The 20461-nt window shown below is 43.3% G+C and overlaps 1 protein-coding gene across 1 annotated transcript in view; it reads right to left on the bottom strand.

Moving 5' to 3' along the window:
- ST3GAL1 (ST3 beta-galactoside alpha-2,3-sialyltransferase 1) overlaps positions 1-20461 on the bottom strand; it is a 76583-nt gene that overhangs the window by 14469 nt on the left and 41653 nt on the right. Inside the window, exons 2-3 of the mRNA XM_062491858.1 lie at positions 10389-11163; positions 852-1048 (exon numbers count right to left, since the gene is read on the bottom strand). Coding sequence (XP_062347842.1) covers positions 852-1048; positions 10389-10700 — 509 coding nt within the window. The 5' untranslated portion in view covers positions 10701-11163. The remainder of the gene's footprint in view (positions 1-851; positions 1049-10388; positions 11164-20461) is intronic.

The raw sequence follows: 20461 nt of genomic DNA on the forward strand, positions 1-20461 counted from the left end.
GTCATCTGAAATCTCTATGACATGTTCAAGCCACATCAGAAGCCAAGGTGGCTTAACAGTTCAAACAGTGTTGATCTTCTGTTGATTTATTCTTGACTTCAGTGCACAGCTTCCTACTAAGGCTTTCATTTCTTCTGAGAGAATAATCCCACATGTGGCATTTCAAGAGCAATCCCTCCCTTCTTGTCCTTTATTGATCTCCAGATTGTACTGTGCTGGCAGCTGTGGTGTAAAGGGCAGATGACACATTGGAGATGAACTTAGTCCAGATATTGTGGCTGCCCTCTGGGTGATAAGCTCGGCTTATCTCATTCCTGCTTGTGTTTCAGTGGAACAAAGTAGTCAACCTTGCTGCCTTGAAAGGAAGAGGCAATGCCATCCTTTACAAATTACCTTTACAAATTACCTTTACAAATTACAGGTGACTCCTGTCCACTGAGAGTTGTTTTTGGCTTCCCCACCCTAGCACTACTTAAGAAATGAACTAGTGCAAGAAATTAAAATCGAATACAATTAGTTAAATATCTGAAAGATCATTTGTGAGCACTGGTTGCAGAAATAACTTTTACTCATAAGTGCAAACATTTTTTCTCCTGTATGTTTTTAACACAGGCAATTATGGATAGTGCAGAACAAGCTACAGTATCTATATCTATTAATTTTTTTTTTTGTCCAAGCTAAAGCATGAGGTCTTATCTCCAACACACATAGTTTACGCCCCTGAAACTTAGTTTTGACTTAAGTACAAGGTTTCACTAGACAGACCCTGAAACCTTGTTTACTCACTTGTCCCCTGCAAATAGCAGTGACTTTGAGACAGCTGAGGTGTAGCTGAGGTGGTTTTCCCTCACCTGAGGACAAAGTCGTGGGAGTCGATATCCTGGCCGTAGTGAGACTGCCGGAGGTTGCCGGAGTTGCCGACGACGGCGCAGCGCCTGCAGCTGTAGGAACCCCGCTCCTGCAGGGGGTCCCCATCCCCAGGGATGACCCCGAACAACTCTGTCAGAGTAGCGTTCAAACTCTTTGGAGCTTTCTCTCCTTGCAGTTTCTGTTAGGGAGAAAAATTGCTCCAGGTTACTAACACAGGCAGGTTTTCTGTTGAGCTAGAGATGGCTTGAAAAGTCCACTCAAAGAGCATTCCTGCAGCTACCCACAGATACTGCTTTCTGCAGCACAAGGCTTTGGGTTAGGAGCCAAAGTGTGAAAAAAATCAAGTGGAAAACCCCTTAACTTTCTAAACTTAGTTTCCTTTTTCTCCTCTTTCTCATAAGATTCCCACACTTCCTCAGTCTCTATCTAGAAATGATAGAACAGATCAAGCATTTTCCCCGAGGCTGGCCTTAGCAGAATAAATGTTTCTCTGGCATTGTATAAGCCTAAACCCACTCTGGATCAGGTGTCTTCTAGGAGGAAGACGTGCAAGATTTCTTGTAACTCTCCTACAAATGACAGAAAAGTCTCTAGGGAGCTGATGGAAGACAGAAGTGGCTGATATCCCTGCCACAAATTTTGGCATATGCTAGGAGTGGAGAGGGAAATGGGAAGTGAACTGTGGAGGAACCAGCTGCTCATGCAAAAAGAAATTCTACTAGAGTTAGTCCTGAGGGCTGGAGATGTATAGTCATCTAAAAAAAAAAATCTTCAGGATGAAGAAAACCACCCGGACCTTGGTCATTGTGTCTGTTGCCATGGAGGGAAACTCTTCTGTAGCAGCTCTGTGGTGCATGGTGGAAACAATGGCTGGATTGGGAAGGTACAGGCAAGGTGCAGGGCAGGTGATGGTCAGACACTCCCTTTCTGGGCTCAGCTCTCTGAGATTGACTGAAGAGGTTGGGAGTATTGCATGCTCACAAAGAGCACTGCCCACCCTCGCAGTGCCACCTGCTTCCAAGCTCACAAAAGGAGAACAGGTCCAGCACAGAATGGGCCAAAAAGGCTCTGTCTTGCTCTGCCAGCCCAGGGCATGGAAAGACAGGGAGGGAGAGAAGAGAAATACCTTTTCCCACGACTCCCAGGAATGACCTGGACTAATTTGGCTTAAGTTTCTAATGTGTTTCCCTTGACTGCACCAGGAACTGTTAATTTGTCCTGCTATTGCCCTCTCTCACACAAACACAAACAGGTTCAGCACAGTAATTTTTGTTTAAATTCTGTGCTTTTTGCGGGACCTTATTTGCACTGAAATGAACAACAGGTCTTTGGAGCTCAGAGCTAGAAAATGACAATGACAACTTGAAACAAAGAGGACAAAGAAATGCATGCACAGACTTAACCTTCCCACTAATCCTTCCTAATCTGTATACTTGTATATGGACTTGTAAGATGCGAGGTAATTAGGATGACTAGACAAGAACTGAAATTATAGCCATTTATGTCACAATTCAGCACTAGGCTCAATTATATAAATAAGAAAAGACATCTAAATTTGTGTGTGATGCAACAAACACATAGCCACATATCTGAACTTTTGTGTATCAAAAGTATACTTCTTTATGTATCAAATTTAACCTAGTCTTGCTCTGAATATGAGAAAAAACAATGTTAGAAAACCTGCACACTTCAAAATAATTTGAGAGTTCATAGATGTCACAGAGCATAGTACAGGTGTATAATGCAATAAAATACAATCTTTTTTTGAAAAAGGAACTTATTTTAAGTTATTTGAACGCACATTTTCATACACATTTACATATATACTCTCCCTCTCTGTAAAGATGAGCTGACTCTTAACTGTCTTTAAGAAATGAAAAGGAAATCCACCAAAATCTTACTCTTGAATTGATTTGGCCTGAGAAAATTCAGAACAGGAAGGTAATTTTCAGAAAATTCCAAGTACCTGGGTACCCATTTTAAGTTAAATTTTCTTTTCATCCAGATTGACAATATCAGAAAAGGGAAACTCCTGGAGTATTTTTTGCTGCATTAAAATAGTAAGAAACATTCTGGATAGGCACCTCCATTTACAGAGCTCAGGCATCTACCATTCTTTTATGCTTCTTTCTAGAGTAACTCTACTGCAACCAAGCTGAGACATGGGAACCAACATTGGCCTGAAACCATTGTCCTATAATCCCCCTGTTGTACACAACTTCCATGGGAAAGACCACAATGAGACATCTGTCCTTAATGCATTTTAAGTGCTGTGTTTTGATTTCCCAGTGATTATCTGATTGAACTGTATGTTTCAAGCCTAACCTTCTATCAACACTGGCTAGTCTTTGACATTTCAGCAAAACAGAGAAGAGGAAGCAACAAAACAGGTTAACTCCAAGGCATATTCAGCTTGTAAATGTTCAGACTTCACATACAGCTAGTTCCTTATTGCACAATGTTTGCTTGGCTTATTCAAAAAAGACCATTTTAATAGCATTACAATTACAAGCTGATTATAGTTCACTTTCCCACACCAATTTTCTGCCCCATATTTTTCTTTTTTCTTTCTTCTTTTTTTTTTTTTAGTATTTTTGTATTTTCTTTCCTCCCCCCTACCCCCCCCCCCCCCCCCCGCCTTATCAAACTCTCACTGGTCTGGCCTTTCCCATAAATCAACAAAAAGCATAGAGTGAAAGTCTGTCCATGCACAGCAGCGCCATGCGGCTCTGCTAGGATAGCATCCTCCCTCCAAGTGCTGTAGATGTGTGACAGGGATATGTGTATAGATATAGCTGCTACAAGTGGCCTTAACTGCACTGAAATACTTGACCCCTGTGTCCTGAGTGAAGTGCCTGCTTTTCTCAGAAGACTGTGCAAGTAATAGGGGTGTCTAAAGAAGCAGTTCAACTTTCTGTCCAAGATCATAAAGCATTTTAACCCATCTTGTGTCCACATATAAAATATCACTGGATCATTAAACAGTCCAGCTTCCCTCCTTAAAATATTTGTGAGTCACTTGAGAGTCAGCTCTCCACCTTAAGTTGTTAAAAACTATATTTGGGAGTTCAGATTGAGAAGTTTCCTAAATCATCTCCTGGCCTTAGAAACTCCCCATATCACATACAGAAGTGAACTAGCCAGTTTTGCATCTTGTTATTTAAAAACAAAAACAAGCAAGAAAAGAAAATGGCAAGAAAAAAGAACCTTCAGAGTTCATACACTCCTTTATTTTACCCATGAATGGTTCTCCAAGGATGGGCTCGTTGTTCCCTCCTCATCACTGTGCATGCCCCCACTAAGGATGACAAGGAATTTGCTGTTCTTTTAAACTTCTCAGAAGGCTTCACTGGGGTCCCCAGTACCATCACATTGACAGCACTACCAAGCAGCAGTACCCAAAACTTAGCTCATGGGTTGCAAAGGGAGAGTGTGAATTCAGCCAAGGCTGCTCAGAGCTAATGGCTTGGAGTGGTGAGGATGCAGCTACAGTAATGGAATCACAGAATGGTTTGGGTTGGAAAAGACCTTAAAATCATATCATTCCAACATCCCTGCCATGGGCAGGGACTGGTCCCATCAGACCAGGTTGCTCCAAGCCCCATCCAACGTGGCCTTGAAAACTACCAAGGATGGGGCATCCAATTTCTGGGCAACATGTGCCAGTGCTTCACCATCCTCAAAGGAAAGAATTTCTTCCTAATAACTAATCTTAAATCTGCCCGCTTCCAGGTTAAAGCCATTCCCCCTTGTCCTACCAGCACATGCCCTTGTGAAAAGTCCCTGTCCAGCTCTCTTGTAGCCCCTTTAGATATTGAAAGCTAGGAATAAAGTTTCCCCAGAGCCTTCTCCAGGTTCAACAACCACAATCCTCTCAGTCTGTCTTTAAAAGAAAGGTGTTCCCAGTATCTTCCTGGCCTCCTCTGGACTTGCTCCAAGACATCCACATCCTTCTTATCTTGGGGAGCAGTACTGGGGTTTGTGGCTTTTCTAATTTTTTTTAAACTGTTTTTAAAAGAAAAAGAATGAATAAAGCCCTGTAAGAAGCTCTTTTCCACAGCAACTAATTGTCTCACTGCTGCAGTTTGGTGGCATTAACACTCATGCAACACTTCCCAGCTACACGATTAATCTTAGCAACAGTCTGGTGGGGCAAATCCAGGTAATCTCTGTTCTACAGACTCAAGGAGAGCTTAAAAGGAAATCATCAATTTAAAAAATGCCTCTTTGATCTGGAAAATATGGCTTTATTCATGTTATACTTAAAGTCATTTAATTGCTATGCATCTAAGAGTTGAAGGGGAAGAATTGAGGAGCTGTCAAGAGTTTGGGGTTTGTTTAATGATCTGTGCAGTCAAAAAATTTACCTTGTCAAATATAATTATATACCTGCATATATTTTGTAAATAACACACAATAATATGCTGAGTTGTACAATTACTGACTTCCATGGTTGGTATGGGTCACCTCTACACTACTCTGACCCTCATGCTGAGAGAGACCTGTGAGCTTGGACTGCCTTCACATCCATCTGTCCTCACCATAGGAGGAGCAGCTCCAGCCCAGCTGGACTTGTGTGGGGGCTGCCAGTAAGGGTAAGAGGTGGCCCACAGTCAGGTTCTTCCCATATGCCCAATCTGATCTAAATGTCACACTGACAGCCAAACAGCTCAACTGCAGGTGGGACTGGGTGGGACTGGGCAGGCACTGGGACCAGAGCCTAGGGCCTGGCTTGGATTTGGGATTTGGTACCACCTTCTGCAGTGATCTGGTAGCTACACGCTACCTTCAAAGTGCTGAGCCCTCGGTATTGCTTTCAAAGTGTCACAGACAGCAACCCAGTTTCAAAGGAAGCTTCTGGTGATCAAAGTATTTGGACACATTTTCCTCAGAGAGCATGCAAAATGCATGACTCAGGTGCCAAGTAGCTCTGCTGCTGCTTTAAAAATTAGTGCAGCTGCCCCAACTTCCCCAGCATGTTTGTTGGGTGGGAATACCCCTTTGTTCACTGGCTGAAAGCAAATTTTTAATTTTTATATTACATTTTTCCTACAAACATAATGAGTTTAAGATTTTCTTTTAGATTTGCTAATAATATGGCCCCAAGATCTGAGCTTTCTTCTAAAGAAAAGGCAAAACCCTCACACATCATAAGATTTGAGATAAAAGTTCTTATAACATGATAGTTTATAAACAATGAGCTACAGAGAAGATTGCCAGGAAACTGAGCCTAAATTTACTTATCACAACTTCAGTCCATCAACTTCAACATCTGGGTTTAGAACAGCAGGTTCTGATCTATTTTTCATACTTTCTGACCACCAAGAACAATGCTTCCCCTTAGAACAAAACAAGAAAACGATAAATAAATGTTGTGCTTTGTTACAACATGTAATTCTTGCCATGTTTCCTTTTGTATGGGTTACTAAATTTACTGAGAACATCCACAGCATTTGTGTCATGGTAAAACAATGGAAAGCTTGCAGGTGAACCAGCTCAGGGAGGTGGGGAAGAAAAGATAAACAGAAAGGAATGTATCATGTAACACCAGGTGCCACATTGCAAAAACACTTTCACAGCCCCTAAGCATAAGCTGAGGGAAGGCAGAGGAGAAAGAGAGAGAAGAGGCAAGAGACAGGAAGGGTGAGAGGGAGAAAAGGGAGGGAGGAAGGAAGGAATTTATTACAGAATGTTCATAGTCTGAAGTGTTATTAATGCCCAGATCCTCCCTGAGTGTAGAGGATTCCAATTCAACTTTAAGTCACAAAAAGTACAGAGCAGCTGCAGGGGTGTACACGGGAGGAGAATTTGGGCCATTATTTGCTACCCAACTAAAATAATGAAGGGACACTTTATCAGCTGTGTATATTTAAGCAAATGAGAAGCAGGGAACAGTCCTGACAACATCTCCCTTGTTTCCATGAAGAAAGAAACAGCCAGCTATTTACAGGGACTTTCTCTGGAGCAGACCTGCCCCATGCAGCAAGATGAGCCACTGACTGATGGTGGCACTGACTTCTCCCCTGCTCCTTCCCACCTGCACAGGTGGTAGCACTAAGTCCAGTATACACAAACAATTTCATTTAGAGCAAGCAGGAATACTTCCTTCTAAAGGTCACATCCTACCATGCAGAAAGTGTTCAAATTATTCTCCAAATAAACCATGTAGCAGCCTGGCAGCCATGGGAAGAGCTGTAAGTAAGGGAAACCACCCCACTCTTTGGTCCCAAATGTCCCATTGTCTCCAACACTGGTCATGAATCTCTGCAATCAGTCCTCACTGCCCTAGTACTGGAGGGATACTAATACTGCAGGACTGTTTGGATGAATAGCACTCATTCACATCTACAGCAACAGGGTTAAGAGGGAGGGAGGGCAGACTGAGTTTGTGGACACGGAAGGACTCTGCCTGCTTTTAGGGCAGCACATCACACGGGTCTCCCCATGGCAGGCCAGTCACAGCCATGTAATAAAGAGTTCCAGTGCATCTCAGAGCCTCAGTTACAGCTCAACAAAAACAGACACACTGTCTGAAATCAGTTCCTGAGAGTGAACACACACTCATTCTCCCTGCCAAAAAGAAGTTTGAGCAATCTCATGTTTCCTCATACTTCCTTTCTATGTACAAATATAGTAAAAAGTCACAAATTACTGAGTCGCTCATGGCCATGAGCAATGTTTTCTTAAAGACTGGCTGAAATCTCAGAATTGCTTTGAAGATGAGCCTGAAAATGAACAGTGAAAAGGGAGTTGCCCTCAGGATGCACCTGGGAATTATTTACTGAAGAAATGACACTGTCTTGGAAAAGCTTACCCAAAGCAACATGTACATAAGGAATCAGTTGCAATGAGGAGGTGAGGCCACATCATGCCTGGGGTTTACCCAAAACCATCTTTCAGAGGAGTCAGGGCTCTTCCTCCATCTATTACACATTAAGGCAAGACTTACAGTAAGTAAAAACTTCCAATATATTCCAACAAACAATGCAGTTATGGGGGCCATCAAAATATTTCACGCATCCTGGTTGATGACTGAAAAAGGAATTTTAGGTGATTTATTTTTAACATCTGAAAAAAATGGCTTTGATTTTGTATTCTGAAGTGGTGTATTCCCTTTGAACTTCATCTGAATATAAAAAAAAAAAAAAAAGAAAAAAAAAGAAAACACTGAAACATGGTTAGACAGCCCTGAAAATTAATTCACAGCTTTTGTTTGGGACGGGGAGGGGAGACCTTCAGCTGTTCTGAAAGTCTGTTTGTTTTGTTTATTTTTTTCATTTTGCTGAAAAAAGAAACAAACTTCCTCTGAAAGAATCTATTTCAGGTTGAGCTGAATTTTTAACGCACTGGTGAGGCCACACCTTGAGTGCTTCATCCTGTTCTGGGCCTCTCACTTCCAGAAGGACACTGAGGTGCTGGAGCATGACCAGAGAATGCAACAAAGGTGGTGAAGGGTCTGGAGCACAAGTCCTATGAGATGACTGAGGCTGAGGGATTTGGGGTTGTTTAGCCTGGAGAAAAGGAGGCTCAGGAGTGACCTTGTCACTATGCAACCACCTGAAAGGAGGTGGTGGCCAGGTGGGGGTCAGTCTCTTCTCCCACGGAACTGGCAGCAGGACAAGAGGACACAGTCTAAAACTATGGTTAGGGAGGTTTAAGTTGGACATTAGAAGGAATTTCTTCACAGAAAGGGGGATGAGACATTGGAATGGGCTGCCCAGGGAGGTGCTGGAGTGACCATCCCTGGAAGTGTTTAAGGAAAGGAAAGGCTGGATGTGGCACTTGGTGCCCTGGTTTGGTGGACAAGGTGGGGTTCAGACACCTTGGTTGGACTTGATGATCTCAGAGGTCTTTTCCAACCTAATTGATTCTGTAAATTGAGGCAGCACTGCTTATTTTTTTTCTTTCCTTTTTTTTTTTTCTGTCCCACTACAAAAAGAAACATTACATATTCAGACTTCTGTAGAGTCCCAAGCTTTTTCTTATTTTTATTTTTTTTTCCTAAGAGAGAATGTGCTCAGACCTCATGCTTAAATCAGTAAGTTCTGAGTGCAGAATACAGAGTGGCTTTGCTCATGGTGTCCATGAGTAACCTCATCCTCTCATTACTGAGCTCAGTCTGGGCTATGTCCACTCCTTTGAAAACTGCCAGTTGTTAGATCAGCCCAACTCCCTGGTGAAACCTCAAGCCAGGGCAAGGGCAAGGACCTGAGCTTGCCATCTTCCCTTCTCAAGGCTCCAGCAAAGTCCAGCCAACAAACAGAAGGAACAGAAGGAAAAGTGTCTGGAAATTGCAAGAAAAAACACAAGCAATGGGAAATCAAAGTCATGGCTGTGCTGGTTATGCCCAAGGGGCAGGTGAAAATATACAGCACCTGGAGTACTTGAGGATCATTGCAAAAAAGAGGCCTCATCATAAAACATTTATATTATTTACACAACAATTAAAGATGCCAGAGTTCTGTGCCATTTATTTCTCAACACTAAATGCAACATCCAGTGGAGTGAGAAGCGATAAATCCAATACAGCCTCATTCCCACAGCACTGACAACCCCTCTAAATCCCAAATGTCCCCACTGCAATAGTGGATGCCTGTTGGACAGGCCCCTTCAGGGCACCAGAGAAGGCCTGAGAGCCCAGCATTCAACAAGGGTTGTGCTTGCTGAAAGACACCAAGTTGCAGGCTGTTGTATGTTCAAAGAAAGGCACAGGGGACTGTTTTTCCAGAAGAGGGGTAAAACAATTGCAATGAAACTGTGATTTCACTGGACTTGTTGCAGCAGAACCTGCACTTCTGCACCTTGGCAGCATAGCCATGAGTAAATCAAACAACTGATGTCTTGTTTCAAGAGAGCATAAAAGGGGCTTTCGTTAGGCAAAACAACAGGATGCATCTTTTTCCCTTCTGTGCTTTATGAACAAGGCATCCACTTGCTTTCATGATGCTTGGATCAAGGGTAGCTGCACCACCCTGCTCAAGGATACACTTGGGGCTGTTCCTTCCAAGTGACCCACAGACACCTGTGAGCTTTCCAGATCTGTTTTACACCATCAGCCACAACAGAGAATGTTCTCATATGCATGGAATTATTAATTTCTTATTTAATCCTGCTACTTATTTTGTGGTAGGGAGAGCCCTGGGGGAATTGCACACTTCACAATTAGTTTGATTATCCACCTTCATGAATGGCAAGAAGCTCACCTGAAGCAGAAACAGAGGGGTTACAAAGCCTGGCCTTTGGAAGAGAAGGGAGAAAATGACAGTATTGACATTTGCAAATTCTGGAAGTACCACCTAACTCTGTCATGGACTTCTCTAGCTTGGAGCAAGTGAATGTGCACTCCAAGGCCCTCCGAGCTAAACAGCAGCACAAACACCTACTTCCTTCCACCTCTGCCTTGTCAGCTGAGACAGCAAATGCTTTGGGCAGAAAACATTTCTTTCCATGTTCTTGGCATCCCTGGAAGCCTGACACCATCACCCAAAGTCCGGGCTGTATCCATACCCCCCACTTACCAGCCACCACCTGTAGCTGTCTTCTGGGATCAAGGCATTTTGTGAGGTCAGGAAAGGTTGCATAGTTGAGTTAAATCTCTGATCAAACCAGAGGGAATGTCCCAGCTCTGAAATGCACGTGTGACAGCTGCAAGGTCTCCTGGGGTACTTGAAGAGTTTTTGGACATGTTCAGAAAACTGCACAACGAGATGTCTGGGATCCCAGGTGGTCGTGGTCACCTGGTGTGTGTAGTTCAGCAGAAATGATGTCACTGTGATGAGCAGAAAGGCGAAGGTGAACATTTTCACATTCCTCCTCCTTACCACAACCATCTTTGCCCCTTGGGTTCTGCCCCCACAACACAGGGTCCAAAGTAAGGTAAAAAGGAAAAGCTGCAGCAGGTGCTTGCCAGTTACCACCCCAGGCTTAGGCTGTACAGATTGACTCCACTACTTCCAGCCATAAGGGAGAATCTTCATCTTCCCCTAATGGGCTTAAAAAAGGACAAGCTGGGTATTTCCTTTCACCTCCTCACAGCGCTCTGAAGTTCCTTCCACCTCTCTGTGTTCTGTTGCTAATCTCTCCTGGTGGAGGCTTGCTGAAGACAGACCCTTTCCTTTCTGCATACAGAAATTAAAACTCAGGTTTTGTGTGTGAGAGCAAGCAATTCATTAAAACAAGCATTCTTATATTCTTGGAATTTAGTTCTTGAAGGATCAGATCATCTGGGGTTGTACATTCCATCAGAGAGACATGCTCTGATATTAATTTAAGCCATGGAGAGAAGTTTGCAACCTAAAGACACACAGACAGAAAAAGAAAAAAAAAGTGGTCAGTTTTTTTTATTTTTTATTCCTCTCAACCGAATTTCTCTGCTTTTCCCTCCCCATCCCAGAACTTCTGATAAGTCAGACCCCTCAAAACAGCAGCCCTGGCTTCAAGTTATGCTCAGGTATTTGCACACTGAGGAGTGTGAGGGTGAAATTTTGGAAAGGGCAGAGCATAGACCTGAGGACATTGAGTCTCCTTGTATTGAGTCAGCCTCCTGACTCTGCTCTGGCCTTATTTGAATTACAGTTTGTAGCTATTTGAATGACAATGACTCACCTCCCTCCTTCAGGCTGACCTTGATAGCCAAAAGATACCAGCAAAGTATTCATAACTTAGAGCAGCCCAACAACAAGCATCCAGCAAAGGAGGGAGGAGCAGGATAGGGAGGAAGATGCATCAGTTCTTTTTCCTTCCCCAGCCATTTTAATTTCTTAAGGATTGGGATTAGATTTGTGATTAGAGAAAGCCAAGCAAAACCAGCTCATATGTCCTGGGACAAACAGGGGAAATCAAGGTATAAATGGCATTTGTTTCACACCGAAAATTGCTCTTTTTTCTGTCAAGGAAAACAGGTGATAGCAGCTTGACCCCAACCTAGGCAGAGAGGCACAGAACTGATTTGGAGGTACAGAGGGACCCAGAGCTGTTTTCCTTTCCTCTCCTAGTGTTCCCTACGTGGCAGCAGTGATTTAAACAAGTTTTTAAAAGGTCATAAAATGAATTTGTTCATCCCATTGTGTTTTGTGGGAATGGCATTGTGGGATAGGCATTGTTTTGTGGGAAGAAAAACATGTTGTTTATAAAACTTCAGATGTTTACAAAAAGTCCCAAAAGTGCCATTCTTAAATAACACTCATGTGGTATTTTTTTTTTGGTTTGTTTTTTGGGGAGTGTATTTTTTTATTGTATTTTTTAAATTTTTTTTTAATTTTTTTTTTAAGGTAGGAAAATTCAGATGAGCAACCATGTCAGAATACGTGCAATTTATGAACAAGTGAAAGCCCAGCAAGAGAAGTCTCATTCACTGCCAGCAAAACTGCAACTGTTACCATGAAACCTCATCATTTTAACCCATTCTGTGCATGGCGTTGATGCAGGACCCTCCTCACTGCATCACCCAAATGTGCTGTTTTTCCAGACAGGAGGGAAGTGCAGCTGCAGCATCCCCAGCTTTCCTGCTGGCTCCTCTCCTGGGGATCTGCAAGGAGCTGCCCCAAGCCAAACAGCTTTTCCAAGGGGTTTGACACAGCACCTTGGAAAAAGCTTGGATTTTAGAGGTGGTGTGTAAATATTTAGAGAGTCCCATACAGCCATTTCCAAAAACAGGAGCCTCAGACCTTGGTTTTAAGCCTTTGCCCCAGGTTTCTCCTCCTCAGCACGTGATGAGCAGCATGTGCCCTTCAATTAGCTGCTGTTTGCCAAATGCCTCGAGATTTATTTTAAGTCTGGCCCCTCCACAGGCATTTATAGGAGCTCAAGGGCAGACAAGTGGGTCAGGCTAGATAACAAAGGGCTTTATTAACCCCATCTGCTTGGGCTCCTTGCACCAGTAAATCAGAGAACCCTTCTGCATTCACTTTAATGCTGCAGAGGGAAGTTTTTACACTAACCAGAAATCTTCTGAAGTATTCCCGGGTAAAATTCAGGAATCCCAACATTAGAGATGCGATGGGGATGTTGCCACTGTGACTTGGAGAGTCAGAAAGGGAGCTCAGGAGAACAGCCCCAGTGCACAGCCCCATCCACACCAGCTGCTCTCTTTGCTGCAGAACAGCCCCAACACGTTTGCTTTCATAGCCCGGATGTAGCTGTGAGTCTAAACAAAAACACAGCCTCTAACAACCCCGAAAACATGCTGAATCCCAGAAGCAAATTGATTTTCCATTTATTGAGTGGATAATTCAGGAGCTGTAATGCTGGCAGGTCAAACCCCCACTGCTGTCAGCGCTGGGCCGAGTCAGTATCTGTAAATACAGCTCCTGCACTTCTGTTATATTTTTAAGAGAAGAAGGGAGGGAGATTATCCAGCATTTCTTGGGAAAGCCTATAAAATGGAATATTGTTGATAAAACAGTTCTGGCCTCCAAAACAAGCACCCATTTCACCAGATTTACTTATTTATTTATTGTAACTCAGTTAAGGTTAAATTGATATTTATAACATGGGGAGGAAAAAACCCAAACCCAAAACAGTGTTTACACAGTGACCTATAATCTCTGCAAATTCCTCATCATTGTCTTTTAGCATGCGATGAGAAGGTGAGAAACCAGAGTTCCTAAGGACCTTTTCCGTTGTGGATATGAATACTGGATACTCTATTTTAATTCTTATTACTTATGGTTTCCTCTGGATGTTCATGCTTCCTTTTGATAGATAAATATACAAAAATATACACACACACATATATCACATACAAATATATATATGTATCTATCTATCTGTGTTGATAGAAAGGGTCCAAATATATGTATTTGATTTAGGGCTTGAGAAAAAGGATGACCAAAATGAATGTAAAATCTTTTTTTTGAGTTCAGTGTGATTTGGAGCTTTTTTTTTTGCTTCTTCTTCTTCTTTCTTAAAACACCTGGAAGATCCTACCCAGTCATCACTACTTTTATTCTTCACAGCATCTTCTACCACATCTCAGACTATCCCTTTGTCTGCCTCCCTCCCTCTGCTCATACAAGATGCATAAATCTTTGCAAAAATGTTTCCATAGGATTCACCAAGGTGCTGGGAAGTGGAAGCTCAGGGACTGATGTGGGAAACCATGCAGGGATGCCAACCCCAGCTGTTGGGAATATTTCACCTCTGAATACTACCTGTGATAGTTAAATTAAGCCATTACAAGTAAGTAGCATGATACCAGTCACAGTCCTTGTCACCATCCCTGGCATGACCTCGGTATTAGCACATCTGTGAACAGGCTATTTTGGCCTCAGACTCAGAAACAATTTCTGGGGACTTAAGGTAGGGAGATTTAGTGCCCAGCCCTCTCCCAGCTATAGTCCCCTGAGAGATAAGCAGAGCTTAATGCTGCATGTCTGCAGCTGTGCCTATGCCCAGAGATCCCAGCTCAGCCCATGCCAGCAGCAGGTTAAGCTACCTTAAGTGATTGGGTGCTTAAGGTCTTATTTCTGGTCTGGATTTTGCCTGCTACCTTCCCACTCTCTTCTCTTTCAGCCAATGTCATTATCCCCATGTAAAGCACCTTTGTGCACCCTGGGACAGTTTATTTATGCTGGTAATACCCAGTGATGTGCAGTGCAGGGAAAATGCAAAGGGCCATGTCCCAGGAAGACCAGAGAGGCAGGTTCAGAAGAAGAGACAAGTTCCTCCAAACCCTGTCCTGAGTGTAGAAGTGGGTCCAGGGGAATTAAATGGTCAAAAGTGAGAGTTAAGTTTAATCTTCTGTCTACATCTTACATTGCAAAAGATACCAGGATCAGTCAATTGTGATTGTCGTCATTGTGTTCTCACATTTTAGAAAAAAGAAAGGGCATTTTTTTATTGTTTTTTTTCTTCCTCCTCCAAGGTAGACTTTATTTGCATTGTAAACTCGCAATCTGAAGAATGTCCCTGCTCCCCTGCCAGTCTGGTAATTAACAAAGATGAAAACACTTTGGTTCAATGAACTAATATAAAGCAATTCTTAACACCTTAAGAAAATATTTTTTTTTACAAATCCACGTACAAATGCAATGTATTCTCACTGCACTTGTCAGGCTCTCTGACAAAAGCTCATCTGCACACAAAGCAAATCTGGACACATCTCCCACAGAGGAAACAGAAAGAAAAATAATTCCCTGCTCCAGCTGCTCCCAGGCCCATCCCAGGAGCCACCAACTGCAGCAGCCCAAAGGAGCCCAGGGGCACAAGGCAGGTGGGAACCTGAAACAAGAACTCAAAGAAGGGGCACCTTGTCTGCATCCCTCCCAGGGCTGGCCCAGCACAGCCTCAGCCTGAGGCATGAAACTCACCCAGGTGAGTCACCTCTGCCTTTGGGACTGAGATAGGTTGCTGCCCTGGGCACGGGACAGCTTATGGGGTGCAGGGGAAGGGCATTTGGGCATTACACAAGGTCTTGTGGTCAGCCACACAATACTAGCGTAAAGGTTAATTATTTTTTTTTAAATTTCTTTTAATCGATGGGCCTTAGACAAAATGCATGAAGAAAAAAATACTGAAAAAACATTGAGAAAGAAAATCACCATATTACTACTACTCATCCCCCCACACTGTAAATGTCTCAGTACATTGATTGGTGTTTGGCCCTTTTTTGATGCCTACTTTCCTAGCAAAAAAGTACTTTGTACCAACACCATGTTAAGATCTTTTTTATCTCATGTTAGATGTTGATGGCTCAGGAACCATCTTTTCTGGTCTGTAACTCACATTAAAACCCTGGTGTGAAACACACTGTCTAGTTGAAGTTGCCAGCATTTTCCAGACACAGTATGTCAGGCAAAAGAGCACAAAGAATACAGGGAACAACAGCATCCCAGCACAGAGACATTGCCAGTGCTCCATGCAGGGCTTGAAGCTCAAAGGCCCCAAAATCCTTTAGACTCAAAACTCACATATCCACCTGCCCTGTTGGAATCTGGGAAAGGACAGTGTGACCTGCTGCAGCTTTCTCATGACTGATGGTGGCCATCACACAACCCTTGGACATCCCACAGTATTTTACAGTTGGAAACTTTACACTTGAAGGAGCAAGTTCAAGATTTGCTGCAATTTTGACTTCAAGAGGATGTGCTGTGCTAGAAAGGCCTCAGCAGAAGAACTGCAAGCGCTCATTTTCAGAAGCACAGCTCAGATCCCTGCCCTGTAAAACCTACAGAGATTAGGTAGTTTCTCAGCTAAGCCACTGTCAGCTATACTGTTATAAATTTGGCAACACCGACAGTATGTCCCTAAGCATCCTTTCTGCCATTTGGGGACATTTTTCCTGTCCACACTTCTTGTGAGTAACTACTCGAGCTACCCTTGGTCTCAAAGCCCTGGCCTGGGAGAAGATGGGAGGTTAAATCTTGCCTTACTGTACCCACAAGGGCCCAGAGCAGCCATGAAAGATGTTGTTCTAGGGCAACAAAAAGCACGTCCCTGGAAAAACACACATAAATTCACACCCCAGGTCTTTGCTAGGCCTAGAGAGAAACAATGGAAGGAACTGTTTCACTCCAAACCACAGGCTTGTCTGCCCTACCCTGGCTCATCACTGCCTGCCTCCCCCTGACCGGAGCTGGCTGGCATTTAGAAAGAAACACTTCATTGGTCTGACACCTCACCAGAGACCTCTGAGTTTTTGCTACATGAGACAGAATTTGAATTACAGGACAGACAGGCAGAGCTGAGCACAGGGAGTGAGCATGGATCTTAACCAGGTGATGCTGGGACCCCTGTGAGACCTCTGGTCTTTGTCCTTCAGCTCCAGCAGATCAGTCTCACCAAGCACTGGAGGTCTCATGGAGACACGACGAGGTCCTGCCTGTGCCCCAGCACAGCCTCTGCCACTTCAGCCTGTTTGATGGTGACCTTGGCAAAGGTGAGCCCTGCCCTTATAGGGCACCAAAAGACACCACATGACACAATTTTGGAAAAGCACAAGCTGCCACATCCCTTTCCCTTCTTCCTTCCTTCCATCCATCCATCCATCCATCCATCCATCCATCCATCCATCCATCCATCCATCCCTTAATTACATTATGGATTCCTCATAATTCCTGATCCCTAGAAGTGTTCAAGGCCAGTCTGACTCGGATGCTGAGCAACATGGTCTAGTGGAAGGTGTCCCTGCCCACAGCAGAGGGGACTTGGAACTAGATGATCTCTAAAGTCCCCCACCAACACAAACCACTCTATGATTAATTAAAATCAGCTTGTGTTTTGTCTCTCAGAGCTTGCCGGCTCCTTTCTCAGGTCCATCATTACATCCTCACAGAGATGGCATGTGTGCTGCTGTCCTGTGTGCTCACAGACAGAAAGGCAGATCCAAGTCTCACCTGCCATTTAATTAGGGAGAAAATGATCTGTAACTCTTCTACCCCATTACTGACCATGCTGAGAGGCATAAATCTGTTTGATGGCCACTGTCAAATGGCATTGCAGCATTGAAATCAGGCAAGGTGTTAGTATATTGCTCTCAATTTATTATAATGTTCACTCCAAGCAACTCTAACAAATAATATCAACACTACCTGGAAAACAAAAGCATTCAGGAACATATAAGCCATGAGAGAAAGTAGCTTCAGAAAAATTTGAATGCAGCAGCTCCTCTGTGTTTCTTGAATGTGAAGCCCGCTATTGGGCAATGTTTCATCCATCATAGTGAGTAGAAGAAAAACTGGAGATGGTTTATAGAGCATAACCTGCACAGCATTTTAGGTGCCAATGATCTGAATAAAAAAAATCATTACTCCTTTGTGCCTTATCAGTGAGCAGTTTGGCAGCAGGCTGGGGCTGGCCAGGTCAGTAGGGAATCTCCCTGGTATTGTGACACATCCTGCCCTGCCTACATGTGTAACAGGTCTGCATGGTCAGGGTAAGCAAGCACCTTTTTGTGCAAGATGTGTATGGGACCAACAGAAACCTGGGCGGGTAATTTTCATTCTGTTGCCCCAAAATAAGTATTTATCTTGGCAGACTTTATCAGGCTTGCTGCTGAGTGGTCTGGAAATGAAAACTCCCTTACAGTGTTTGAAGAAAGGGCAGGAGGATCTAGCTTGGAAAGGTCATGAGTCTGTCTTTATCACTGGGTGCAGAGAACTGCCATCCCTGCAACCTCCCATCATGGTGAAGACATTTCTTCCTCCACCACATCCTCCTCCCTTGCATTCCAAGAGTTCACTCCTGAAAAGGCTGGAGAAAACAGAGTTAATACCTAGGATTAATTGTGCTGTCCTCTATGGGCTACGTTCTGTACTCATGACGTGAGGCCAAGGGGGAAATTTTGCTTTGAATGCGATTGCAAACACCGTAAAATATTATCTGGCTCCAAAATCTCCTTCATGAGGTTCAGCAAGGGCAACCCCATGTGTCAATACAGGCAAGGGAGTGAAAAGATTGAGAGCAGATATGAGGAGAAGGACCTCTCCTGTAAAGAACAGGCTGAGAGAGCTGAGTTTGTTCAGCCTGGAAAAGAGAAGTCTCTGGGGAAACCTCGGAGCAGTTTCCCAGTGCCGAAAGGGAGTTTAAGAAAGGTAGAGAGAGACTCTTCAGTAGAGCCTGAAGTGACATGATAAGGCAGAATGATTAAAAAAAAAAATGGTAAATTTATACTAGATACAAGGTAGGATTTTTTACAGCAAGAATGGTGGAACACTGGAACAGGTTTCCCAGTAGGGTGATGGATGCCCATCCCTGAAAGGTGTTGGAGACCAGGTTGGATGGGACTCTGAACAAAATGATCTAGCTGAAGATGTCCCTGCCCATGGCAGAGGGGCCCTGTTGGACTAGATGATCTTTAAGGGTCCTTTCCAACCCAAACTCCAGTTCTAATTCTGTGATTCTAAGAAGTAAAAATACTTATGATCCATTCTACTATCCCAGTAAAATTTCCTCCTATTTGATAAACATCATGTCCCCTACCACCATCTCTTCACACAGCACCTGACTCCCAGCCTTGAGAGAGGAATGAAACTGGGTTTGGGGTGAAGGGAAAGGTTGGGGAGAGCCCAGCTCCCTCCACTGGTAGCACCAGCTCTGCAAGGATGCCATTTACCTGGGTATCACTTATCATTCGGAAACATGAATGTCTGGGACCGTGGAGATAAACTCATGACCAATTTATTTCCACTGGGAACTATAATGTGAGTAAGTCACTGTTTATATAGTGGCCTTTTGTTACTGCAGCCAGGCTTGATACCAAGCCAGGTTCAGTGAAGAAAAGCACACTGGTAATGCACCACAGCTTGCCAGTAGGAGCTTAGTCCTAAGTTTTCCAGGTCATTACAGTGCCAAGGGAGCACTCAGCCTCATCTTCATAGCAGGAAACAACCATGAGATAAACTGGGAGAGGCCTGAATTTGTTGATGAATTCAAATTTAACATGCAGCTCTACTGCTGACCTGTTTATAGTCCATTCCTCCGGCTCAATCTTCAGTTCAAATATTTTCAGGACAAAATAGGAGCACTGGAATGACAGAACTGTCCAGCCAAATCGTGAACAGTAGCATCTACAGCCAAGAGGCTGGAGTCTGCCAGGTCAACCAGGGATGTGTTGAAAAACAACAGTGGAAAAATAAGCTGCTGGTCAGAATGTCTTCCACAGCCCCTGCCTTGCTAGAAAGTAATTTTGGAGGAGCCCTACATCTTTGCACACACTCCATTAATCAGAAAATGGCACCTCTGTTTCCCTGGTGGTATACTTAATTTTCTTTTATGCATTCCAAATCCCCTTTCCTACAGACACATTGATGTTTTAAATAGCAAATATATTGTAACAAGTTCATAAAAATACTTGTTTCCTTCCTTGTCCTGTAGTTTGCAATGCTGGACAGATACATAGGTTTAACCTGCTGGATAAGAGCTTTTCTGTGGTGGGCCCGCATTCACCATGGGTTGGGATGGGATTTTCTTGGGCTGCATGCCAGGAGTCCAAAGCTGGGACAATGAAAAGAATAATTCTGTGGTGAAAATTCTAAACTAAAATTCACTTGCTCACTAGAATTTATTTGCTTTATCTCTGTGAATTGGTCTACTTCAAAGTGTTTCTTAAAAACATCCAAGCAGACAACTGGACACATAAAAATTGCTGTTTGATTCGTGTTGACAAACTTTGATAGCAAAGTCCATGGTGGACAGACTGCCCTTGTACTTCCACATCCCTCCCATGTCATTACGTGATTTGCAGGCTGTGATCAAAGCTCTGCTACCCTTTGCTTGGAAAAGAAGAGTTATCAAAGAGATTTCTAGGACACCAATGTGTGTTTGCACCTAGAAGATTTTTTAAGTGGTTCATGGTAGGAACAGGTCTAGAATTGGAGCTGGTAAAGTGTTTCTCAAGCATGATTTATTTTTATTTCTGTCTTGTTGCAAATCAGTTTGTCAAAATTAGATCTATTTTTTTAATATTGATTTGCTGTACTAAAAAAATTCAAAAAGAAGGATCTTAAGCATTTTAAATGAAGAAATCTACTTTTCATTTTGCAAAAGCTTTTTCTGGAAAATGTGTAACTTTTGGTAATTAAAGGAAAGCAAAACATTTAGTAATTCAAAATAGAACAAAAACAACACCGTCACCATCACCACCCTCCAAATA

Source organism: Cinclus cinclus, chromosome 1 (assembly GCF_963662255.1).
Source record: "Cinclus cinclus chromosome 1, bCinCin1.1, whole genome shotgun sequence".
Taxonomy (NCBI): domain Eukaryota; kingdom Metazoa; phylum Chordata; class Aves; order Passeriformes; family Cinclidae; genus Cinclus; species Cinclus cinclus.